General features: G+C 42.3%; 2 protein-coding genes across 2 annotated transcripts; both read left to right on the forward strand.

Moving 5' to 3' along the window:
- Positions 1-4387: 4387 nt before the first annotated feature.
- On the forward strand, positions 4388-13456 carry rph3aa (rabphilin 3A homolog (mouse), a; the record flags this gene model as incomplete). Its single annotated transcript, XM_079179365.1, has 15 exons — positions 4388-4503; positions 4639-4768; positions 5852-5935; positions 7314-7476; positions 7927-8100; positions 8211-8414; positions 8662-8741; positions 9469-9543; positions 9639-9748; positions 9829-9955; positions 10722-10775; positions 11624-11775; positions 12391-12472; positions 12567-12663; positions 13195-13456. The coding sequence occupies 15 exons, from the start codon at positions 4388-4390 to the stop codon at positions 13326-13328; spliced, it is 1782 nt and encodes a 593-aa protein (XP_079035491.1). The 3' UTR covers positions 13329-13456.
- A 1847-nt stretch (positions 13457-15303) lies between these two features.
- On the forward strand, positions 15304-22988 carry pla2g3 (phospholipase A2 group III). Its single transcript, XM_079178602.1, has 7 exons — positions 15304-15856; positions 18430-18562; positions 18657-18791; positions 18991-19322; positions 19423-19552; positions 20416-20523; positions 21108-22988. Exons 1-7 carry the CDS (start codon positions 15340-15342, stop codon positions 21367-21369), a joined length of 1617 nt encoding a protein of 538 aa, XP_079034728.1. The 5' UTR covers positions 15304-15339; the 3' UTR covers positions 21370-22988.
- Positions 22989-23125: the final 137 nt, after the last annotated feature.

Raw genomic sequence — 23125 nt, forward strand, 5'->3', positions numbered from 1 at the left:
AATCATCTTTTTCTTCTTCTTCTCCTCCTTCTTCCTCTTCTTCTTCTTCTTCTTCTTCTTCCCCCTATCTTCTTCACACTTTACGGGTGTATTCCTGGGGATGGAAAGGAGTGCCGTGTCAAATTTGGAGCAATTTGAACACGCTCCACTTTTGATATTAAACTATGAATAAACAAGCAAGCAGCACTCTGTTCAGCACTCTGCTTTCTGCTGCTGGATGCTGGATGCTGGATGCACCACAGACTGTGTGTAAGTGGACGTAGCTTGTTGGTTTGTGGGCTGCCGTTCTGCGCTTTTAAAGCCTACTCTGCTTTATGGTCTGTTTCAGCGGTCCCCAACCACCGGGCCGCGGACCGGTACCGGGCCGTGGGTCATTTGGTACCGGGCCGACACAGAAAGAATAAATATTATATTATTTCCGTTTTATTGATTATCAGAATCTGAAATAAGTTTTATTTTGAAAAATGTCCGGATTCTTTCCCGATTTGATCCGCCTGTGCCTCTTGACACATGTCAAGACGCTCGTCTCGGTCACGTGATACGTTACCTCAAAAATTAAGCCCGCAAGCAAACGGGTCCATGGTGCAAAAAAGGTCGAGGACCGCTGGTCTGTTTGACTCTAAATGGACCATCATGTACTAAATGAACATCATGCTGTATTGAAGAAGACTTGAAACTAGAGATTGAGACCATAAACTCATGTTTACAATGTTTACTGAGGTAATAAATCAAGAGAGAAGTAGAGTCATTTTCTCATAGACTTCTATACAACCAGAGGAGTCGCCCCCTGGTGGACACTAGAGAGAATGCAGCTTTAACACATGAAGCTTTGACTCCTCTTCTTCACTTCTCTGGAGTCAACAGGCGATGGCGATGAGAACGCTGCGAGCAGCCAAACAATCGGCCCGCTCCAAACGTTCAATATACTGGTAATTTAAAATTTGGTTAATGTAAGTAAATGATCTTCCTTCCAACACTGACTTAATTTGATTATAGTTAAAAACAAAATCTAAATCTCTTTCCTACATTTTCTTTTAACTTTCTACCAATTTGTCACGATTACATAGTCCAAGCTGTAACTGCAGTGATTTGATGCATAATGACAGTGTGTGTGTGAGTGTGACCATGTGTGTGTGTGTGTGTGTGTGTGTGTGTGTGTGTGTGTGTGTGTGTGTGTGCGCTATTTCAGTGGTGACTCACAGGCTGAAAGTGTCTGCTATTTCAGAACATTTCCTTTCTTACTGACCCCACCTTTCTGAACCCTTTAAGGCACCCACACCCACGCACACACACACACGCACACACACACACACACACACACACACACACACACACTCACAGCCGTCAATCTGTCAGGTTGCCACATTGTCCACAATGATAGCAACTCCTGACATTGACTTGCGGCGGGGACAGGACGCGGAGGAGAGAGAGGCGAAGGGGATGAGGAAGATGAAGCCCTGAGCCGTTAAGTAAGCGAGGCATTAAAACCTCCGTACTCAGCAGCCGCTGCCGGATCTCTTGTGATGCTTAAGGCTCGGACACCGCCGCATAACAGCTCCTACGTCTACGGTAGATTATTCTGACTCTATACGGGCAACTCCTGACATTGACAGGTCGTGTAGGGGGTTGGCCACCTTCAAGACCCTGAAAAATAGGACATCAAATCTGCTTACAATGGAGAGGAAATTGTGCATTAAATATTTTTCTCTGCATAACCGTCAGCAGAAAGTCTCCTCTGCAGGAGAGCCGTCCAATGAGCGAGGTGTCGTCCGTCTCAGAGGCGAGAAAGTCGAGGTCATGCTTTCCTCTTAACAATGTTCCTGTCAAAAGATAATGAGTGCGCTTCTCCGCAGTGAAAAATGTCTTCAGGCGTGCACATCGCAGACCAGACTTCAGTAACACATTACAGCTAACAGTACACAGTCAGCAGTCCGCTTCAATTAACGCCCTGTTTTCAAAAGCAGCTGCACGAGTACGTGGTGCCCGTGCACTCGGACTTGACCGGCAGATGTTTTTGGGAATTTAACGGCCAGAGGCGCGGGTACAGCCGTCGGTGTGGTTGAGCTGAAATAAATCATGGATAATCAAATTAGCTGCTCTCAGAGCTTTTAAGAGGAGTGCCTCTCCAGCCGTGGCACACTGACGGCTGAGTGGGCAGCGAAAGCAGAATAACACACTGAACTGCTCGTCACCTTATTCTGTGCAATTTTGTTCACATGAATACAAAATATACGGTACAAAATATAACTTGTTTGTAAATGAATAATGTAGATTTCTCATTTAAATAAGAGGAGCATGAAGCTATTTTAGTGGCCTTTCATCAAAACAACGCTCAGACTGAGTGAGCTCTGTGAGGCTGAACCATAGACTCATTATAACAAGTGGACGACGTCACTCGATGGTTTGTGGTCTGCAAGTTTGAAGCCTCAAGTTCGGCATTGTGGCCGTCGCCATCTTGTTTTTTTGCAACCAGTGAACAGGAAGTGACCATATTTGGACTGTGGAGGAGTGACTTAGAGACCTGTCAATCACTGTGTAGCCCCGCCCCCTAAAGCATCCCCTGCTTTATGGTCTGTGTGACTCTAAATGGACCATCATTTACTAAATGAACATCATGCTGTATTGAAGAAGACTTGAAACTAGAGATTGAGACCATAAACTCATGTTTACAATGTTTACTGAGGTAATAAATCAAGAGAGAAGTAGAGTCATTTTCTCATAGACTTCTATACAACCAGAGGAGTCGCCCCCTGGTGGTCACTAGAGAGAATGCAGCTTTAACACATGAAGCTTTGGTTGGAGGTTGCCGTCTGGGCTGTACTTTGGCACAGCCGTGCTTTGTGCTAAATGCTAAGATCTGCCTACTAACATGCTCAGAATGTGTAGCATATATAATGTTTACCTTCTTAGTTTAGCGTGTTAGCATGCTAACGTGTGTTAATTAGCACGAAGCTGATGTGAATGTAGGTATTTCTGCAAATATTCTGTCATGAACTACAATATTGGGCAAATTAACATTCTCACCCAATGACGGCGCTAGATGAAAAGTTGTGGGCAACATGAATATTTATACCAAAATGATCTGACTAACTATCCAAGACTTTCACTCAAAACCCCATAAAAGACTTCTTGCTGACATCGTCGCATCTTTCGATCCATGTGCCGCTCGTGGGGCTAAAATGAATCAAACACACATCAATAAGAAGGCATTTAAGACAATTAATCATCTACATGACACTGAGGATCACAAAGAGGTCACAACCTTCACTGATGAAGAAAATATAAAGTGCTAATCGTAGCGTTTCTAGAGCTTTGGTCCGTCATGTGCAGGATGCAGGTAGATTAAATCCTCACGACCATCTCAAAGCAGCAGAGCAGCTGTTCATGTTCTATCCGTAGCCTGCAGGGCTGTGCTTCACAATTATGCATGCAACAAATCACCGTGATCGAATCTCTCATAACTTTAAATCTCTTGCAAAATAGGTGCACAGGCTTGTGTTTCTCAAAACACCAAAGAGATGACGAGAGTTTGGCATTATGCATTTTGTGCTGCTGTGTGTGACATCACTGCTGGGTGTGGTCTGTTACAACAGAGTTGAACTTTAAAGCAGAGAGGGCAGGAAAAACACTTAGTTATTAGTTATTTTAAGGGTTAAATAAAGCCTCTCATTAGCTGATGTTGTACTAAAATGCACTTAAAAGAGAGGAAATGTTTAGCGTGTTTTGAGCTTCATGTTCACTAAATAAAGCCGTGATAATAGAACGGATCATCGGCAGCATCTGGTGAAGCCACAAGCTCAGTTCCTGATACAATAATTGGCTCGTGGAAGCCACAATAATGTCAAACTGACACATTTGAGGGAAAAAACAGCAACACAAGCTGACTTCATTTGATTTTCACTGGCCTTCGCTCCGTCAGTCGTCCACGAGTGATTCTAAAACCTTGGAGGCAGTTTCTGGAAGCTTTCCAAACGACCAGCAGAACTTGAAGGTTCAGAGAGAGACTTTACACTTTTAAATAAATTACTTCTCATAGGCAAGAGCATTAAACATAAAAAATGTATGAAATTCATGTAAAAAGTCGGGAAGCCAGACAAAGCCGGTGCATTGTTATGATAAGCCGTCATGTAACCCACTGGTGAGCTATTGTTTGTGACAATGTTTGCAGTTGCTCAGCGTTGCTTTAAGTCCAAAATGGTCCCAGCTGTGCTCCTGTCCTCAGACTTTAGTGTCTCGCTCTCCTTAGTGATGCACTTTTTGGAGATATTGGCCTTTTTTTTCTGAGCTGCTGTTTTTACTTTTCATGCCACTTATACTCTGTGTGTCTATTTCTGTGTGTGTGTGTGTGTGTGTGTGTTTGTTTTGGGTCTCAGGATCGGGGTGGACGATGAACATGTCTGGCGGCCCCCCGGGGGAGGAGCTCACGGATGAGGAGAAGGAGATCATCAACAGCGTACTGGCTCGTGCGGCCATGATGGAGGCCACGGAGCATGAGAGGATCGAGTGAGATGGAAAACTGTTTCCACATAATCACTTCAGTCAACTGAACGCAGATGCTCGCTGAGTCGGATGATTTTTGTGTGTAAAACTTGTGCCAGGTTTGTGTTTTTTACATTCGTTTTGCATGTTTGTTCTCAGGCGTCTCTCCAGTCGCCTGGATAACATCAAGAAGACGGCGTGTGGGGACGGGCAGTCGCACTGTCTGCTCTGCGGGGCGTCTTTTGGACCACAGGGGGTCACAGCTGTCCTCTGTGTGCAGTGCAATAAAGTAGGTGGATATCCGTATTCTCTCTGCTTCAACGAGGAAAGACGAGTCCCCAGAGCATGTGAGGACGTCTCAGGATTGTCTGTTTCCCGTGTTTGCTGTAGTGAAGATCCAGAGAGGCTTCCTATGGCGATCAGCGCCCGCTGGGCCGCATGCTAACTCTGTCTGACATTCACTCTGCATCTCCTGGTCTCATGCCCCACATTCTGCTTCCTGTTGCTCTCAATAACTATGGAGAGATGAATGCAATCTGAACTGTAAAATATACTCTATGTATGTGTTCTGTGCACCTGCTGTCAAGATCTAAAGCTGTGCAGAAAGGTGTGTGTGTCTGTGTGTGTGTGTGTGTGTGTGGAATGTAACTAAGTACATTTACTCAAGTACAGATTTGAGGTCCTTGAATTTGAGTATTTTCCTCTAATGCCACAGTACAGAAGGAAACGTCTTGACACCTTCAGTAACTAGTTACTTTACAAATTAAGATTTTCACCTTTTGCTCAGTGATAGTTGAACATACATGCAAACATGCATGCAGCTGTCTGATCGTGACGTGCAAAATCAAGAGAGGAACAATTCCAAATATAGAAACGAGGGTCCTATCTGAAGCAGTTGTTGATCCCTTGCGGCCTCGTTCTATCCGGCCGGTTACAGACGAGCGAGGCGTCAGCGGTCAATCACGATATAAAACGGTCAACTAAATAGTGAACCACCACAACCACGAGCATACAGTCACACATCAGCACAACAAATATACTGATGGATCGTTTGTGAGATTAGCTGTGGACAGACAAAGAGATGCACACACACACACACTCACACACACTCACTCCCGGCTTTGATAACCAGAACATCTGGAACGATTACCAGATTAATTGGTAACTATTTTGAACGTTTGAGTCATTTTTCATGCAGAAACATTTCATGGTTCCAGAGTTGCTGCTTTTCCTTCTAATAATGTTGATAATTGTCATAATTAGTTGTAAAGTTGAGGTTTGGACTGTCGTGAATGTGTCGCTTTGGGCTCTTTAATGATTGTCTGAATGCTTCCTCCGCTGGTCTCTAATATGTGTGTTTGCCTCTTTGCAGCACATGTGCAGCAAATGTGGGATTTATAGCAACAGCAGGACGAGTCCTATGTGGCTGTGCAGAATCTGCAACGAGCAGCAAGAGGTGAGAGGATGAGGAGAGACGAGGAACAGAGTGGCTTTGATAAAATCAAGGGAGCCACTTTACGCCATTATGTCGTTCATCCGCCGGCAGAACAGACGCTTTTCTGGTGATATGAGCCATTTTCTAGCTTTTAGACTTGTCTTTTTAGCACGGAATTGCATTTCACTGTCCAGTGACCCGGAAAATTACCTTCCATTGATACCTTCTCAATATCCCAAAAATGATTTATTCCCAATGCTTTTTTAATTCTTAAAAATACAGTTTTTCGTATTTTGATCAATATGAAACATGAAGAATAAGGTCTGCTTTCTGCTTTCCTCCCTGATGCAGTTACACGAGGCTGTTTTGATGATGGCGCTGCAGTTTTGTTTGAGGTCTCTGCCTCGGGGAGCCCGGACTCTTTAAATAAATGCTCTCTGCTGTCAGTCACACACAGAATAACTACTCTGTAATGCTGCCAAATACAAAGTGGTCAAGTCCGTCTCATAGAATTAAGGAGCGAAGAAATCAAACACATTATTCAGTCTACACGTGCGTGTGAATTTATAGATGTTCACAAATTATTACACGAATGAACACAGACCACTTTAATAAAGACTTCTTCACAGGCTGCAGTTCCATTATCGGCCACTAGAAGACAACACGTTTCCCACAAGAGAAAATGGTCAAAGGCAACAGCTCATTTCATTTGTTTTCATGTGACAAATGCTTTGTTTCTTTCATTATACGTTAAATACGTCTTCAATAACAGATTTATTTGGGCCACTTGGGGCCCAGCAGACAAACAGATGTGAACAAAACGGTGAAGTATCATCGGCGTTTAAGTGTTCTCCACCACCTCCTGAGGGAAATATCCGTCTCTTTAGCTGATAAATGATCCACTATGTTCACCAGCTAGTCTATACGTTTGTCAATCTGCTACGAGAGCAGTGAGAGAGAACCAGAGACGTCTTTCACACCCTCGTTTGATACATTGTGAGCATAAAAATGTTGATTTTAGCCGTTTTAAAACTGCACTAATGAATATTTTTGTGTTTAAAAATGAATCAAATGACTATATGTAATGTGAAAGAAGGTCGAACAAAGAATTCCTGCTGGTCTTTTCAGCTCTACTGAGCATTTCAGCCTCTTTCAGCTCGTCAACCAAACAGCATTTAGCAGCTAAAGAGACAAATATCTTGGAACAGATATTGGACTTCCATTCCTCAGGTGGCCAGAAACATGAGTCCACATTAAAGCTGAAATTGTTATGTGTCTGCTGGTTGTGTAATGTTGTTGACTTTATCAACTGGGGATGTGACTGCACGACATCACTGTGTCTGTCTTTCCTTTATTGTCCGTTTGAGGCATTCGTGTGTTTCACTGCGTGTTCCTGCAGGTGCAGAAGCGTTCAGGAGCTTGGTTCTTCAAGGGAAGAGTCCAGCAGAGTCTGCCTGCCCCGCTCCATCTGTCCGGATCTCGACAGTCCAGCATCGAGAGTAGTTCTGGTCCGGGAGGTCACGATGGACCACAGGAACCTCCAACACATCATCAGGGACACGGTACTTTATGATCTAAGCTATCATTACACATGTAAACTGTTCACAGATATGTTCCTTAAGTTAAAGTAGAAACACTACTATATTATTGGATTGGAGCTCATTTTGATGACTTTATATTCTGTTGGGTAGCGTAAAGGATTACAATTACAATACAATTACCTCCAATCCAATAAAATGATCAGTATTATTCTGAAATAAGCCGTTCTGCACGATGAATTCTTTTACTTTTGGTACTTTTAGTATCTGTTGTTCCGAATACTTGCATACTTTTACTTGACTGAGGGTTTGAATGCCGGACTTTTACCTGTAACAGGGTATTTCTACACTGTAGTATTTCTACTTTAACTACAGTAAAATAATCTTGAGTACTTCTTCCCTCACTGCTGTGGCTGTGCAGCACAAACGGTCTGTGTTGTGGTGTTGTGTGATATTCTTACTCCGTCCCCTCAGAGACGCAGCAGCAGCAGCCGTCCTGTGGATCAGAACAATGGGAGCAGACAGCGAGAACAGCTGACAGCCATAATGAGAGTGCGTCCTGTCCAGCGGCGGTAATGAAGACAGAGAGACACGTGTCGGCCTCCAAACCACCTCGAGCTAACGCACAGCAGGTCGTCCCCGCCTCAGGTAAAGTAACGCCGCTCCTGCTATGAATACACCCAACGTTCAAAGGATTTACCGTCAATAACGACGCATTCAAAGACGTTTCAGACAGAATTCATTTAATCCTGCTGCAGTTGTGGAAAACAAACGCCCGGCGAGGGAAGAGACGGTGTCCCCTCCAGCTGTGGAGGAAAAAAGACAACCTGTCGTCTCCAGCTCCATTTCATCACATGTTCCTGCGACCAGAATTAATCCGCCGGTCAACAACGCCGCCCCCCAAAGACCCCCACCGGATCGAACAGAGGACGACGACGACGACTGCGACTCAGATGACGCCAGTGAGCCTGATTCCTCCTCTTAAACCACACGGCTGCTTTACAGAAGGGTCCTTTCCGGTCCCAGACGTTTACCTTTTGACTCGTTTCTATCTCTGCAAATATAAATTGGGCCTGAAGCTGTGAATGGAATTCCCAGAGGAGCGATGCAGAATAACAAATCAATGTTTATCTGCTTTAGAGGGAAATTGGTTTTTCTAACAGATCAGATGTCTGTTTGACGTGTTCCTGTGTTTATTTATTCCTGCAGCCACTCTGGGATCTCTGGAGTTCAGCCTCCTGTACGACCAGGAGAGCCACGCGCTGCACTGCTGTGTCGTTAAAGCGAAGGTAAAGACATGTACGCGAGACCAGACGGGAGACGAGACAAGATGGGACAAAATGAGATAAAACTAAATGGAATAAGACAATTTAAGACAAAATAAGATTGGACTAGACGTAAGGAGACTCGACGAGACAAGACAAGACGGGAGGAAATGAGACGAAGCAAAATTAATCAGAAAGCTAATGACAAAGTACGTTAGGACAAGATGGAAATGTCAAGACGAGCCAATGAACGATGGAACAAGACAAGACAAGAGAAGAGAAGACAAGATGGGAATGTCAAGACAAGACAATGAAAGATGGGACAAGACAAGACAAGAGAAGAGAAGATGGAACAAGACAAGACAAGACAAAAGAAGAGAAGAAAAGACAAGACAACACGAGACAAAACAAGACAAGATGGGAATGTCAAGACAAGACAATGAAAGACGGAACAAGACAAGACGAGACGAGTGGAGACAAGACAAAAAAGATGGGACAAGACATTTAAAGACGAGAAATGAGAAAAAAGGAGACAAGGAAAGATAAGACAAGACAAGAACAGACGAGACAAAACAAAACCAGGTGTATCCAATAAGTGTAAATGAGATTTGGTGAAACGTTTGCATTCTAACGATAAAACATGTGGAACATAAGAACGTTTAATGTGTGCAAACATTGAGGGAGACGCGTCCACACTTGAACACTTCATCTCACGCTGACTCTCACCATCACGTCTCTTGATGTCTCTCAGGGTTTGAAGCCGATGGACTCAAACGGACTCGCTGACCCGTATGTGAAGCTGCACCTCTTACCGGGAGCCAGTAAGGTACAATCACGACAATTAAAACTTCAAGTGTGCCGCCATACGTCTTCTTTTTAAAACTGTAATAATATATATTTGTTTAATTCATCTGCTCTCAGTCCAACAAGCTTCGCACCAAGACTCTTAAAAACACTCTGAATCCTGCGTGGAACGAGACTCTGGTCTACCACGGCATCACCGATGACGAGATGTCACGCAAGACTCTCCGGTAAGAACAAACTCAACCTCTGCAATGTTGGACCGGGTTGCATGAAAAGAGTTTCACGAGGCACACTTGTCCGTCTTCAGGCTCTCGGTGAGTGACCAGGACAAGTTTGGACACAATGAATTCATCGGAGAGACGCGAGTCGCTCTGAAGAAACTGAAGTTTAACCAGAAGAAGAACTTCAGCGTTTGTTTAGAGCGAGTCGTCCCGGTGAGTCTGAGAACGACGCTGACGTCTCGTATTGTTAATGAATGTTCTGTGAAATACATCATATTTAAATTAAAGGGCCAGTTCTTTAAAAAAACTTGACAAATTCAAACCCACATTTTGGTTTTAAATTCAATTCTTGACCGTGGAAACACCTGGTAACAGAGAAATCCCACCAACTGAGCAACTTTGATCTGCTGCTGCTGATTATATGTTATGACTGAAAGCTCCAGAGCAGCTACTAAATGGACCTACATGACGAGACACCAGTCGAGGGGAACTGACCCTTAATATTACTTTCTCTCAGGAATAGTTCGACATTTTTATAAATGCAATTATTCGCTTTCTTGTGGAGAGTGAGACGAGAAGATCGATACCACTCATGCCTGTAGCCTTAATATGAAGCAAGAGCCAGTTATCTTTGTTTAGCTTAGCTTAGCATTAAGCCTGGTTATGCTATCACCGCGAGTTTTCCAGGCTACCAACAGGGATCAGGAAGTAGTCCAGCACTTACAGTAAAGGCTAACCCCCAACTTTCAAGGTCCTGTTAGGAGGATTTATTTGACCTTTTTCCCCAGAGCCAGTCAGGCTTTATGCTAAGCTAATTAGCTGCTGGCTGTAGCTTCATATTTACCGTACAGATATGAAGCAAGAAAGTGAATAATCACATTTTATTGCCTCTTTGATTTGATGTGTACAGAGACTAAGTAAGTACCGCAGTGCTCAGGGTGATGATGATGATGATGATACTGGTTTATTCTCCATACAGGTGAAGAAGGCTGTTGGAGGATCGGCCCGTGGCATGTCTCTCTATGAGGAAGACGTAAGACCCTCTCATGGAGTTTATTGGATATTGTTTGCCTGTATTCAAAGACGTGAGCTTAGTTTGTATTTATCAGACGGAGAACAGATTAAAGGAAAACGTCTAAACTAAAAAGTAAAAAAAAAGATCAAGATCATGATCTTTTTTTTTTGTACTTTTTTCCGGTTAAATAAAATAAAAAAATAAATAAAAAAACATCATAATCTTTTTTTTTTTTTTACTTTTTTCCGGTTAAATAAAATTTAAAAAAAAATTAAAAAACATCATAATCTTTTTCTTTTTTTTTTACTTTTTTCCGGTTAAATAAAATAAAATTTAAAAAAAATGGTGGAATGGGCTTCCATGGGTATCAGATGTGATCGATCCACATTCCATTTCTTCATCAATATCATGAGAATATTCACTGTTTCCACTATTATACACGGTCTTACTGCAGAAAATCGCTGAACATCGTCCCCAACAAAATGCACTATTTCCTCCTGTTTGTGTGATAAAAACTACAGCGACCAGTTGTTTTACTGAAGAAAAGAAATGTAATATTCACGGCTCATCTTCTGTAGAACTACAGACAGGAAGTATCTAAGAGACTGACGAATGTATTCTTGGTTCTGGAGTTATAATCACACTGCATCATTATATAAATGTAGACCATCTTGTCCTTAAGCACGTACATTATCCTCCATTAGTAGATATTATGATAACCACCGTGTGTAATCCCTCCAGATATGTGCAGAGGGCAAAGGAGCATTCGGATCAGTGGAATTAAATACTGTTACTTTGTGTGCATGTGGTCGATACGTTATGTGTATATGTTATGTGTACATGTATGTATGTGTGTGTTTGTGCAGCTGAAGGAGGGCGAGGATTCAGAGGAGAGGGGTCGCATCCTGGTGTCGCTGACGTACAGCAGCCAGCAGGGTCGTCTGATCGTGGGCGTCGTCCGCTGCGCTCACCTGGCCGCCATGGACTCCAACGGATACTCCGACCCGTTCGTCAAAATGTACGCGCTCCACTCAGCTGAATCCTCCAGATTATTTAAAGGAATAGTCCCGACAATTTTGGGAGGAAATGCACTTATTCGCTTTATTGCAAGATGGTCTGTTTCACTAAAGCCAGGAGAGGGTTAGCTTAGCTTAGCACAAACACTGGAAATAGGGGGAAACAGCTAGCCTGGCTCTGGGGGCGTTGAAAAAGAAACTTTTGGACAGAGACTAGCTATTTCCCCTTGTTTCCAGTCTTTATGCTAAGCTAAGATAACCATCTCTTGGCTTTAGCTTCACGTGTAACAGGTAAACCTGAGAGTGGCATCAATCTTCTCATTTAACTCTCTGCAAGAACGTTTGTAGAGACACTTCAGCACATTTCTATAGCTGTTTAACAGTTTAATACTTTATTTTGAGTTTTCACAAGAAAGTTAGATTTAACTCAGTGGAACAAAACTAAGATACTTTGCAGACTAAGTGGCCTATAGGAACTTGGTAAAAAGGCTATTACAAAGTTAATAAGCATGTTTACCAAATTGTTGAACTATCAATATAACATGTACAAGTGTCAAATGTTACTTGTGTTTGTTTTTAACATTTTAAAAATACGTTATTTTATGTTTGTGCTGCAGATGTCTGAAACCAGATATGGGGAAGAAAGCTAAAAACAAGACTCAGATAAAGAAGAAGACCCTCAATCCGGAGTTTAACGAGGTCAGCTCTTTCTCAACTTCACCGTCTTCTTCTCACCCGGATCTCAGCGCTAGATGTTGTAATCACATTTCATGTTTCGTTAACTGTGTTTCAGGAGTTTGGTTATGAAATAAAGCACGGCGAGTTAGCCAAGAAAACCCTCGACATCTCAGTCTGGGACTACGACATGGGGAAATCCAATGATTTCATTGGTAAGTGTGTCTTGTAATCGCATGTCTTCATCCAATGTGTCGTCTCTGGGGATGGAAATGTCTTCTGGTTGTTGGGTCCACCGCTTCAGTTCAGACTGAAATAACTCACCAACTATTTGATGGATTGCCATGCAATTTGGTACATATATTCATGGTGCCCAGAGGATGAATCCTAAAAACTTTGGTGATCCTAAGTTTTCTTCTTGCGCCACCACGAGGTTCACGATTGTGTGAAATGTCCTGCCGTTAATTGACTTTGTATTATTGGTGTTTGACTAAACACCTGCAATAACTAATGACACTCCCATCAGCCTTGACTGTGTTTGGTGCTAATCAGAACATGTTAGCATGACAACACGCTAAAAGACGGTGAACATGATAAACATTATACCTTCTGAATATCACCATAGAAGCATTGTCATTGTTAGCATGTTGACATTAGCCTAAAAACAGCCTCACAGAGCTGCTAACATGTGCGTGGACTCTTCGTCTTGTTAACGTATGAATGCTTCCTTTCCTGTCTGCCTCCAGGAGGATGTCAGCTGGGCATCCAGGCTAAAGGAGAGTGTTTGAAGCACTGGTACGAATGCCTCAAGAACAAAGACAAGAAGATAGAGCGCTGGCATGTCCTGCTAAACGACAACCCCGCCCAGTTTGAGGATTAAAGCGTCTCCCCTCCGCTCTTCTGTGTATATTGTTTCTCTGTCATTCCGCCTGTAGAATATTGTCTTCCCGTGACGGTAGACGGATATTATCCTCCTGCTTTTATGTAGTTTGTCCCCAAAGTGCAATGTGCTGCAGGCTTCAATTCCAACAGTTTTCAGGTGACCAACATGGATGTTGACCTCGGGGCTCATTTTAAATAAGCAGCGACTACTAAACTTAATCCATTTCTAATGTCATCATATCATATAAACTGTATCATATAATAAATTAACCGTACCTGACGTGCGGTAATGATTGAACAGAGTGGTTATGGAGACGATAAAAGCCCTCGTTATCATCGTCATTAACACAGTATGTTGTAATGACTTGTGCCTCCGCACTCCGACCCACCACAGGGAATTCCCACTTTTTTCCCTGTCCTCATGTTGATCTGTGCTCATATGGGATCATGTCATGTGTCGTCAGCTGATCTTTGTGACCACCGTGTTCGACTGTTTGCATCACCGAAACATACATTTAACTTGTGTTATGGTGCATCACACATTTGTTAAATATTAAGTGGGACATTTGCAGATGTTTGATGTGTACAAACTCACTTCATTTTGTTGTTGATGTGAAATGCATTTTTTTTATTCTTTTGACAAATAACAGTTTGGTCTCGTTATCACTGCATCAGCTTCACCTGTGCATGTGTGAGCTCTCTTCTGAAGAAATGCTTCTGCATGACATTTATTATGAAGAACACATTGGATTAAGCAACGTTAGTTCAGTCCCAAAAAAATCCATGAAATATTATAGTTGATTGGCGAATGTAAATGAGATCTGCACAAGTGTTTTCAGCTAAATAATCAACATTCTGCTCTCTGTATTCACATCGATGCATGTCATATTGTAGCATACACGTGGCTAATGAATAAAGACATCATGGCACTTCCTTTTCCTTTCTTGAGATGTGTTGGCAGAAAACTTTGTCTGCATCAGGCGAGGTTTGAACCAATCAGCTCAGATAGACACGCAGCGAAGAACTTTGTGAACTTTGACTTTTCTTGATAAAACTCACCTTCTGTTCCAAGTGGGGGAAAGTTTACAGACTGTTACACTCTGAAAGTCTGCCCTTTAATTTCTGGATGAGATCTAATCTACTTCCTTCATCAGGAGTGAGATCAATTTGGTCCAAAAAAAAGCAAGAATCATAATGGAAATCAATACTTTGCTGACTTTACTGCATATGAAAGTGTCAGGAAGCAGGTGGCCGTCAGCATGAACATGCAGTGGTTCCCAACCTGAGGAGGGTCTGAAGAGGTCCTGAGAAATCTGATTAAAATAAAATAAAATGTCTTTATGTTCCTCAAAATTATGCCAAACAATGCCGAAAATAAAATCCTTCTTTGTTCAAACAACTTCCATTCAACTTTGCTCACACCTCCACTCAGACCATTACCACAAACCAAAAAGATTGGGTTTTAAAAATCTACAAAAGTGTACCTCTACATTGTTGGACTCACAATGGACCTTTGTGGGGAAAAGGGCGCCTCTTTGTGGACTCAAACGGATAACAAACTAGTTGACTGTGTGTCTCATTTCCCATTTATCAATCAATATATTGATTAGTTTGTCACATTCGAATTGAGGTGTGTGTGTGTATTCGAGAGGCGTCTCTCACTTATCAATACGAGCTATTAGTCACATTTGTGTGTGTGTGCGTGCATGTGTGTGCGCGTGCGTGTGTGCGCGGGTGTTAATAATCAGTAGGGTCACTGTAAGTGATGTGTGCATGAGAGGGAGAGAAAGAGAGAAGGGGGGGGGGGGGGGGGGTGATGTTGGACTGAACTGACAGGTCACATGATTCAGGCTGATTTGGATGTTGTGTTTATTTCAGATTCACCGGGGAAAACCCCCGCGCGCCTCCGCCTCCGCCTCTCCTTCTCGTTTAAAACCGACCTGGCGTCTGTCGATTTGTAGATTGCAGGTGTAACAGCCTCCTCAGCCTCGCTTCTGCGAAGCGCCACCATGACGCACATCACTCTTCTCTCCCTCGTTTTATTATCATCGCTCCTGAGCTGGACGGCTGCAGAATCCTCGATCCTCTGCACCTGGACTAAAGTTTTGCCAAATGCAGAAGTGCACTACAGTTTCCTCCGGAGCGACCCCCGGCAGGCCTCTCCATCCCTGCGGCTCTACCACAGCGCCTGGTCCGGGGAGCGCGCTCTGCTCAGCTGCGCTTGGAGCGACGACGCAGCAGTGATCCAAAGCTATTTCTCTGCGTGCCGGGAGCGCACGCAGGAGTTCTCCGATGATCCAGACGAAAATATCGACGTGGAGTCCATGTTGGAGGCAGAGGAGCTGTGCGTCTCTGTGGCTTCTCCAGGAGTCGGAGAGCGCCGGGAGCGCACGGGGAAGCGGCCGGTGAGGAGCGTCGGTGAACACACAGAGGTCAGGACCCATCAGCGCGTAAAGCGCGGTTTCATTGTACCGGGGACTCTGTGGTGCGGCTCTGGCAACAGGGCGCCATCATATGCAGATTTGGGTAAGTTGTCTTCATACTTTATTTGATAATTATGTCGGACAGTCACAAGATCATTAAAGGGATGAGAACACAAACATGAGAACACAAACATAGCCCATAAAGCTTTTCTCATGTGAAGTGTAAATGATCTTGAACGTAGAGAGAGAGTTTTAGCCCCAAAACACTGGATCCTAAACTTCCCATGATGCAACTCAAAAGCCAAGTAAATTCAAATGAATAAAGTAGTGTCACTTAAAGGGAAACAAACTGATTTCATACAATTCAGTGTTTCTCACTAAGTCCAGTTGTGTCTATCTTTGTGGCGAATCAAACGTGTTGAGTTACTTCCTCATAAAACATTTGCAAAGCAGATTTTTCTCTAAAGTTTGAAACCTAAATTGATAACACTTGTGTTTACTTGAATAGCATTACGTTATTGACAGGCATGGGATGTCATCAACTGTGCATCCAAGCAAACCAAACTGTGACCCACCATAGACTGCATCTAAGATGGATAATGATCTAGGTACACACCGCTGAACAACATACCACTCAAGGGAGAGGTACCCCACATACCGCTGAACAACAAACCACTTACGGGAAAGGTACATACCAATGAACAACATTCCACTCTAAGGAAAGGTACATACCACTGAAAGCAGTGGCATGCCGTCGGACACCTTTCGTTTCGATGTCACTGAATTAAATTAAGAGTGAAACGCTGAGTTCAAATAGTATTAAGAACAGTGTAATAGACCTGCATCACAGTCTAGCTTGTTAATTTGAACTGCATGAACTCACACATGAATGAAAACAATAAAGAGTGAAAACACCTTGAAAGAGGACTTGACTGCAGCGTCTGGCTGGTTTCCTCAATCTCTGATGACGACTGACTGAGTGACTGTAACACAAACAAAATAAAAACTTCAGAAACACAATGTTCTGAACATCTGCAAAGTTCTATGACATCCAGGATAAACACACTTAAAAGAAGCTTTGGGTGTGCAACTGTGGGTTTGCATGTGCCTCACACACGTTAACATATCAGTGCAAGTCTTTGCAAAAAGCTAATACCACAACACCGTACAGATTAAATGAACAGACTATGTGATGAGCTGATTACGTTAGGTGAAGAAATGAAGCTAAGACAATGGACCACAATGGACGAACGTTCAACAGTAAAATGAGTTTGGAGTTAATGTTGCTCCTGGGATAACACACAGCTAACGTTACTGTTAGCGTTAGCTCAACTGTTCATCTTCTTGAACACATGTCCGCTCTCCCTTTTGATAATCGATCCGTTTACGGTCCTACAGTCGGTCCAATAATAACACAAGTGAACACAAGTTAGGTTACTAACGTTACATCTTAACACTGTAATTGATGATTAACTTTATTTATGTTACCTTAACTTGCTATTGGCTAGCTAACCTTTCTACGGCTAATTTACATGCGAGGGATAAAAATGTAACTGTATGTTACAGTTATTATAAAATACTGTAAGATACTGTTTTAAATCCACCGTAAATGTACAGCAATTCATTACAGTGAACAATTAACTTTCATGAAGTGAAAACACAATGTGAAAGGGTTAAAGTTCTAAGATGGAAACATGACAACTCCCAGACCTGTCAATCACTGTGTAGCCCCGCCCATAAAGCATCCCCTGCTTTATGGTCTGTTTGACTCTAAATGGACCATCATGTACTAAATGAACATCATGCTGTATTGAAGAAGGCTTGAAACTAGAGATTGAGACCATAAAATCATGTTTACAATGTTTACTGAGGTAATAAATCAAGAGAGAAGTAGAGTCATTTTCTCATAGACTTCTATACAACCAGAGGGCTTCACTCTTCAGACCCGGAGGTTGCCGTCTGGGACCCTCACATAATAATTGGTTTTGTAGCGTAATGTCGTGCACAAAGCCAATAGATTGCATTTCCTGACTATTTCAGGAATGCAGTGACACTGTTGCATAATTAGTGAGGTCATTCTCTTGTTCTACCCTCTCAGATCTGAGGATTTGTTACTTTTCTTAATCGTAAACTGAACTTTTTTGTTTTGGACTGTTGGACGTTGACAAAACAAGTTTATGGACCAAACTTCCTCTGTTTATATTCCAATGCTTTGTTGTCACAAACCTCATATTTAATGTATTGACACAAAATTATTTTTATTTACATACTGACCAAAACACACATCTAACAAATGTGTTGACTTTGTTTCCTTCCCTGTTAAAATAGTCTGCATTGTTTACATTCATGTTCACTTGCTGGTCTTCTTCTTCTTCCCTCTCTTTGTTGGCTCATTACTGCCACCTGGAGTCTAGTGTTGAAACACAGTCACTGTTTGTTTCACTTGATCCAGAAAATCAAGACCTTTAGAAAGCTTGTCGGTAAATGACTTAAGATGAAAGGACTTTCTTTAAGATAAGATGAGATAGAACTTTAATTATTCAGAGGGAATTTGTTGTGCATTCAAATATGTAAATATAATATAAATATATAAATATCAATTATGAACAAATGCCCAAAATAATAATCATAATAATAATAATCTTGTAATTGATCCCGACTCTGTCCATCTTGCAGGAGTTTTTGCAGATACTGACAGCTGCTGCCGTGAACACGACCAGTGCAAAAACACCATCCTGTCCTTTCACTCCCAGTTTGGTGTCTTCAACCGCAACTTCTTCACCATGTCTCACTGTGACTGCGACAACAAGTAGGGCCTTCTACCTGAAATCTAAACTAAATGACGCCCAGTCGGTACGAGTTGTTGTGTTTTCTTTTTTTAACCAGCGTGATTGGTGCTGCAGGTTTCACAGTTGTCTGACGCAGGCGAATGACAGCATATCTGATGTGGTGGGACACACCTTCTTTAACCTGCTGAACATGCACTGCTTTGAGTTCTCCCACCGACTCCAGTGCAAAGAAAGAAACTGGTTTGGCATGTAAGTAAAGTTCTCATTTATTTAGTCACACTGGGGTGTCTGTAGGTTTGTGTTTAGAGCACAAAGGAAGACGTTTGTACTTGACTTGACTGTTCCCATTTTACGCTACTTTGTACTTTGTATCCTCCACTACATCTCAGATCATATTGTACCTCGAACTGGTCATTTAAATAATGTCCACGTCTGTTGTGACCTGCAGGTGTAAAGAGACTGAAATGGCTCTCTACGCTGAGGTGCATCCCCCCACGCCGTACGACTCTCCCATTCCAACGGAGGTCGGCGTGAACAGCTCCGTCGTAAACACCACTGTACCCACAGAGATGCTGGGGACATCAGACCTCACCGCCACTGCAGCGTCCACACTCCCTACACCTTCATCCAGCTCCCGCTCGGCCTCCGTCGCCCCCGTTACCAACGACGTCACCACCTCCACATCAGAGGGACTCACAGGATCCGCACCCGAGGGCGGACACGATCTCAGGAACACTTTACCTGCCGAAGAACAAACTCTGTCTGGGCTGGATATCACAGGTATCTCAATCCAACCAGGTGGTTTTTAGCCTTTTTTTGAAATTTTGTTCAAATGTTCTAAACCACATTAAGGGATTGGACGTCTTTATACACCTCACAGAGGAGCAGCTGTCCTGTGCCGTCTACAAGGACCTCGATGAGTGCAGGAACAAGATCCTTCCCCAGCAGAAGAAATATGGCCTCTACAACCCAGAGGCCAGGACGCTGTACCACTGCAACTGTACCGGCAGGTAAACAAAGACAATCGACACCAATCATACGAAGAATTCAGATTTATATATCGACACTTAATACGTTTAAAACCGGGGTTTTAAAACAAAAACAATGTCCGTCCACACGTGAGTTTCAGCATCGTTTTAGCAGTTATTTACGTCCGCGGGTGAAGGTGTAAACAGGAAGTAGACTGGTGGCTTAGTTACAGAAAACACGACAGTTTTATAGTTCTCTTTAATAATAAAAGGTTGTGCTTGATACTGAAGATCTTCTAAAATCTTCCTCTATACATTCAAACAAACACATTTTGTTGAAAAAAATCCAAAGTTTTAATTTTCAAATTTAGTTACAATGAACAATAGGAGGCAACCCTGTGGCCGCCCGCCGTCTGTAGCGTTTTCAAACCCTTCTGCTTTTGGGGGTTTAAAACTCCGTGTGGACGCTATAGGTGTAAACATATCAAAGGATTTGCATTTAAAATGTAAATGTAGTAGTTTGGAGAATTTCTTTGGCAGGACCGCCTGATCAGGATGATATTCAGCGACATGGGGGTGTGTGTGTGTCACATCGTGTCGACAGTAAATATTTACAGGGCTGTTAGCAGAGTTTGTACAGACATGGTGGTACCGGTGCACTCACCTTTATGTCTGTGCGAGACAGACGGACATGGTGCGATGGGTCATAACACAGAAGGAGGCCACAAGCAGTGCACACATACGCTCACAGTCACACGGTTACACAAGGTGTGTGGGTTCTCTCTCTCTGCACAGAATTGATTTGCCAGCCTTGGACATTATCATAATCTCATGTTTGCACACATGGTCTCTCTCTCTGTGTTTTGTGTCTGTTGGTCTCTGACGTGTTGGTCTGTCCTCACCAGATTATTCCAGACTTTGGCTAAACAGAGACAACTGAGCGAAGTACATATTCTGCTGGGACGTGTGTCTCAGTCCTGCTTCCTGACACAAGACTGCACGGCGGGAAAGATGTAAGTGTGCAGAGACAGTTGTGGATGTATGTCTGTGATTGAAGAAGTACTGGGATCCTTTACAGAAGTACAAATACCAAGTATTTTCATTAAAATACTTTATATGCAGTTAGTTCAGTCCAGTGGTTTCGAAAGTAGGGGCGGGGCCTCCAGAGGGTCACCAGATAAATCTGAGGGGTCATGAGAACCACTGGTCCAATTGTTCCCAACTTCAGAACCCTCCAATTATTGGTAATGTGTAGAGCAAAGAAGAACAAATAAAGTTCACATTTACATACGTGTTTTCGTTCTTTTCTCCAAAAAAATAAAGAAAATATATTTGATCCTTTTGCCTCTTTGGGCCTTGAAAATGTGTTAAAATTAAACATCTGAGAAGTTATTTAAAAATCTTATCATGTAAAAGCTTAGTCTGCAAAGTAACTAACAACTATAGACATCAAATAAATGTAGTGGAGTAAAACATGCATGTCCTTCTGAAATGTAAGTGTAAAGTAGCATTAAATGGAACGACTCAAGTACAAATACCTCCAGAAGTTAAAGTTACGGCATGATAAAACAACCCTTTCTTCTTCTTTGCTGCACAGCTGTACAGCAGTTCTGGTGAGAGCAGAGCTTCCTCAGGAGGACCAGAGGAGCCGAGCAGACACGGAGGAGCAGCGCCATCTACAGGCCGTCACGCTGAAGGTCAGGAGGCCAAACGTGAGGAGAGCGAAGAGGAAAGACGGAACTGTCCGGCTTCACAAACTGTGTCTCAGGGTGGTCCGGTCCAGACTCAACCAGAACAGGACCAGAACACAGGGTCAGGATGCACGTGGGTCGACTGTGAGAGGAAGAAAGATCGCCTGAGTGTGAATATTACGGAGGGTCGAAGTGGTCAATATTACATAGATGAATAAGACGTTACTTCAGGTCATTTTCATTTAATTCCAGCTCTTGTTTTATTTATTTTCCTTCCACCAAAGCCTGTTTTATGTAATCGCACAATATCCTTTTTCCTTATAACATTCTATATAAACAGGTAAAGTGTGTGACTAGATATTAATTTTTTCTGATTGACCAGAAAGATCATTTTAAGTTTAGACAAATAAAAATAGACGACACAGAAAGTTTATAAATAAAATACTTAAAAACTGCTACGTTATAATAAAAATGACCTGGAACAAATTGAAAACAAATCTTGATAATGATCCATGATCATATAATTATTTAATATTGAACACTTTGGCTCTCCGTATAATATTGCAATATAATGTGTTTATATTGTCTACATCAGAATCGTAATAGAACTCAGTTGTGACCGAATTGTTGGAACAAACTTTTCCCTCAAGTATAACAAACCCCTTTTCACAGCAGATCTTTTGACGTGCATGCTAGCTTACTGGAATAACCTACCGGGACACTGAATACAACTGAGGCACCATTACAGTGAACAGTTATATCTGTGCTTTCTTGTTAGCTTGGCTCTAGTGATGGCTGTCGGGAATATCTCAACAAACACTGGATGAATTGCCATGACATTTGATACAGACATTCATGGTCCCCAGAGGATGAATCCTACCGATTTTTTATCATTCACTAACTTTTCCTCTTGTGCCAACATGAGGTTGACATATATGGTTTTAAGTCAAATATGTCAACAACTATTGGACGGAGACTTTCTCCAAAACCAATGACATCACCATCGGCCTCAGTTGTACTTCTTATTCAGTGCTAATTAGCAAATATTAGCGAGCTAACACGCTAAACCAAAATGGTGAACATGGTAAACATCACCTGCTAAACATTGGTATGTTAGCATGTTGACATTAGCATTGAATATGGCAGTAGACTTCACTATATGTCAAAATGTCTGCCATGAAAAGTGTCTGTGAGTTTGATATCGGTGTCACTTTTCCTTGAGATAATGAGTTTACCAACCCTTTTATGCAGTAATACGTCAGTAGTCTCCACTGTTTAACGCCCTATTTGTGAATATGTGTAGGCTACTGTGTTGTATGAGTTGTAGATAAATGTGAATGATGTTATTAGCAAAGCTAAAGTAAGAAAAACTATTTTGTAAATATCTGTACATAGGACACGAAATATTTGGTATATGATGCAAGAAGAAACTGTAGGACTTAAAAGTAATAATTGTTGTTTTTACACTTGGGTTTTTGTACGTATTATGTGTGATGGTTGTACTGTAAATATGAAGCTAGCTGATTAGACTTTAAGCTAGGTAGAAACAGCTAACATTAGCCCGGCGAACTGTCTCCAGTCTGTATGCTAAGCTAAGCCTGTAGCTTCATCACTGACAAACACCAGTGGGATCAATCTTTCCACTGAAAAAAAGTCTCCCAAAATGTTGACTAATTTATAACAAGTCTTAAAAACACTATTTGTTTCCTGCCATTTAAACAGCAAATGTTACATGTGTTTAATTATGTATTGTGCTGTTGGTGTTTGTTTGACGAAATAAAAGTTAAAAAAACAAACATAAACTGTGTTCTTTTATTCCACAAGAAAAACCCACAAAAAGCATCATCACTGAATCCACCACACTAACATACATAACTAATACATAACTAATAACTATAACACGCTACTGGTTTGTTTGTTGTTT

The sequence above is a fragment of the Pholis gunnellus genome, assembly GCF_910591455.1.
Source record: "Pholis gunnellus genome assembly, chromosome: 18".
Taxonomy (NCBI): Eukaryota; Metazoa; Chordata; class Actinopteri; order Perciformes; family Pholidae; genus Pholis; species Pholis gunnellus.

Coding starts and splice junctions, on each gene's coding strand:
- pla2g3 (XM_079178602.1), top strand. CDS start 15,340: ATGACGCACATCACTCTTCTCTCCCTCGTTTTATTATCATCGCTCCTG. Junction 18,563..18,656: donor CACTGTGACTGCGACAACAA/GTAGGGCCTTCT, acceptor TTGGTGCTGCAG/GTTTCACAGTTGTCTGACGC. Junction 19,323..19,422: donor GTCTGGGCTGGATATCACAG/GTATCTCAATCC, acceptor TACACCTCACAG/AGGAGCAGCTGTCCTGTGCC.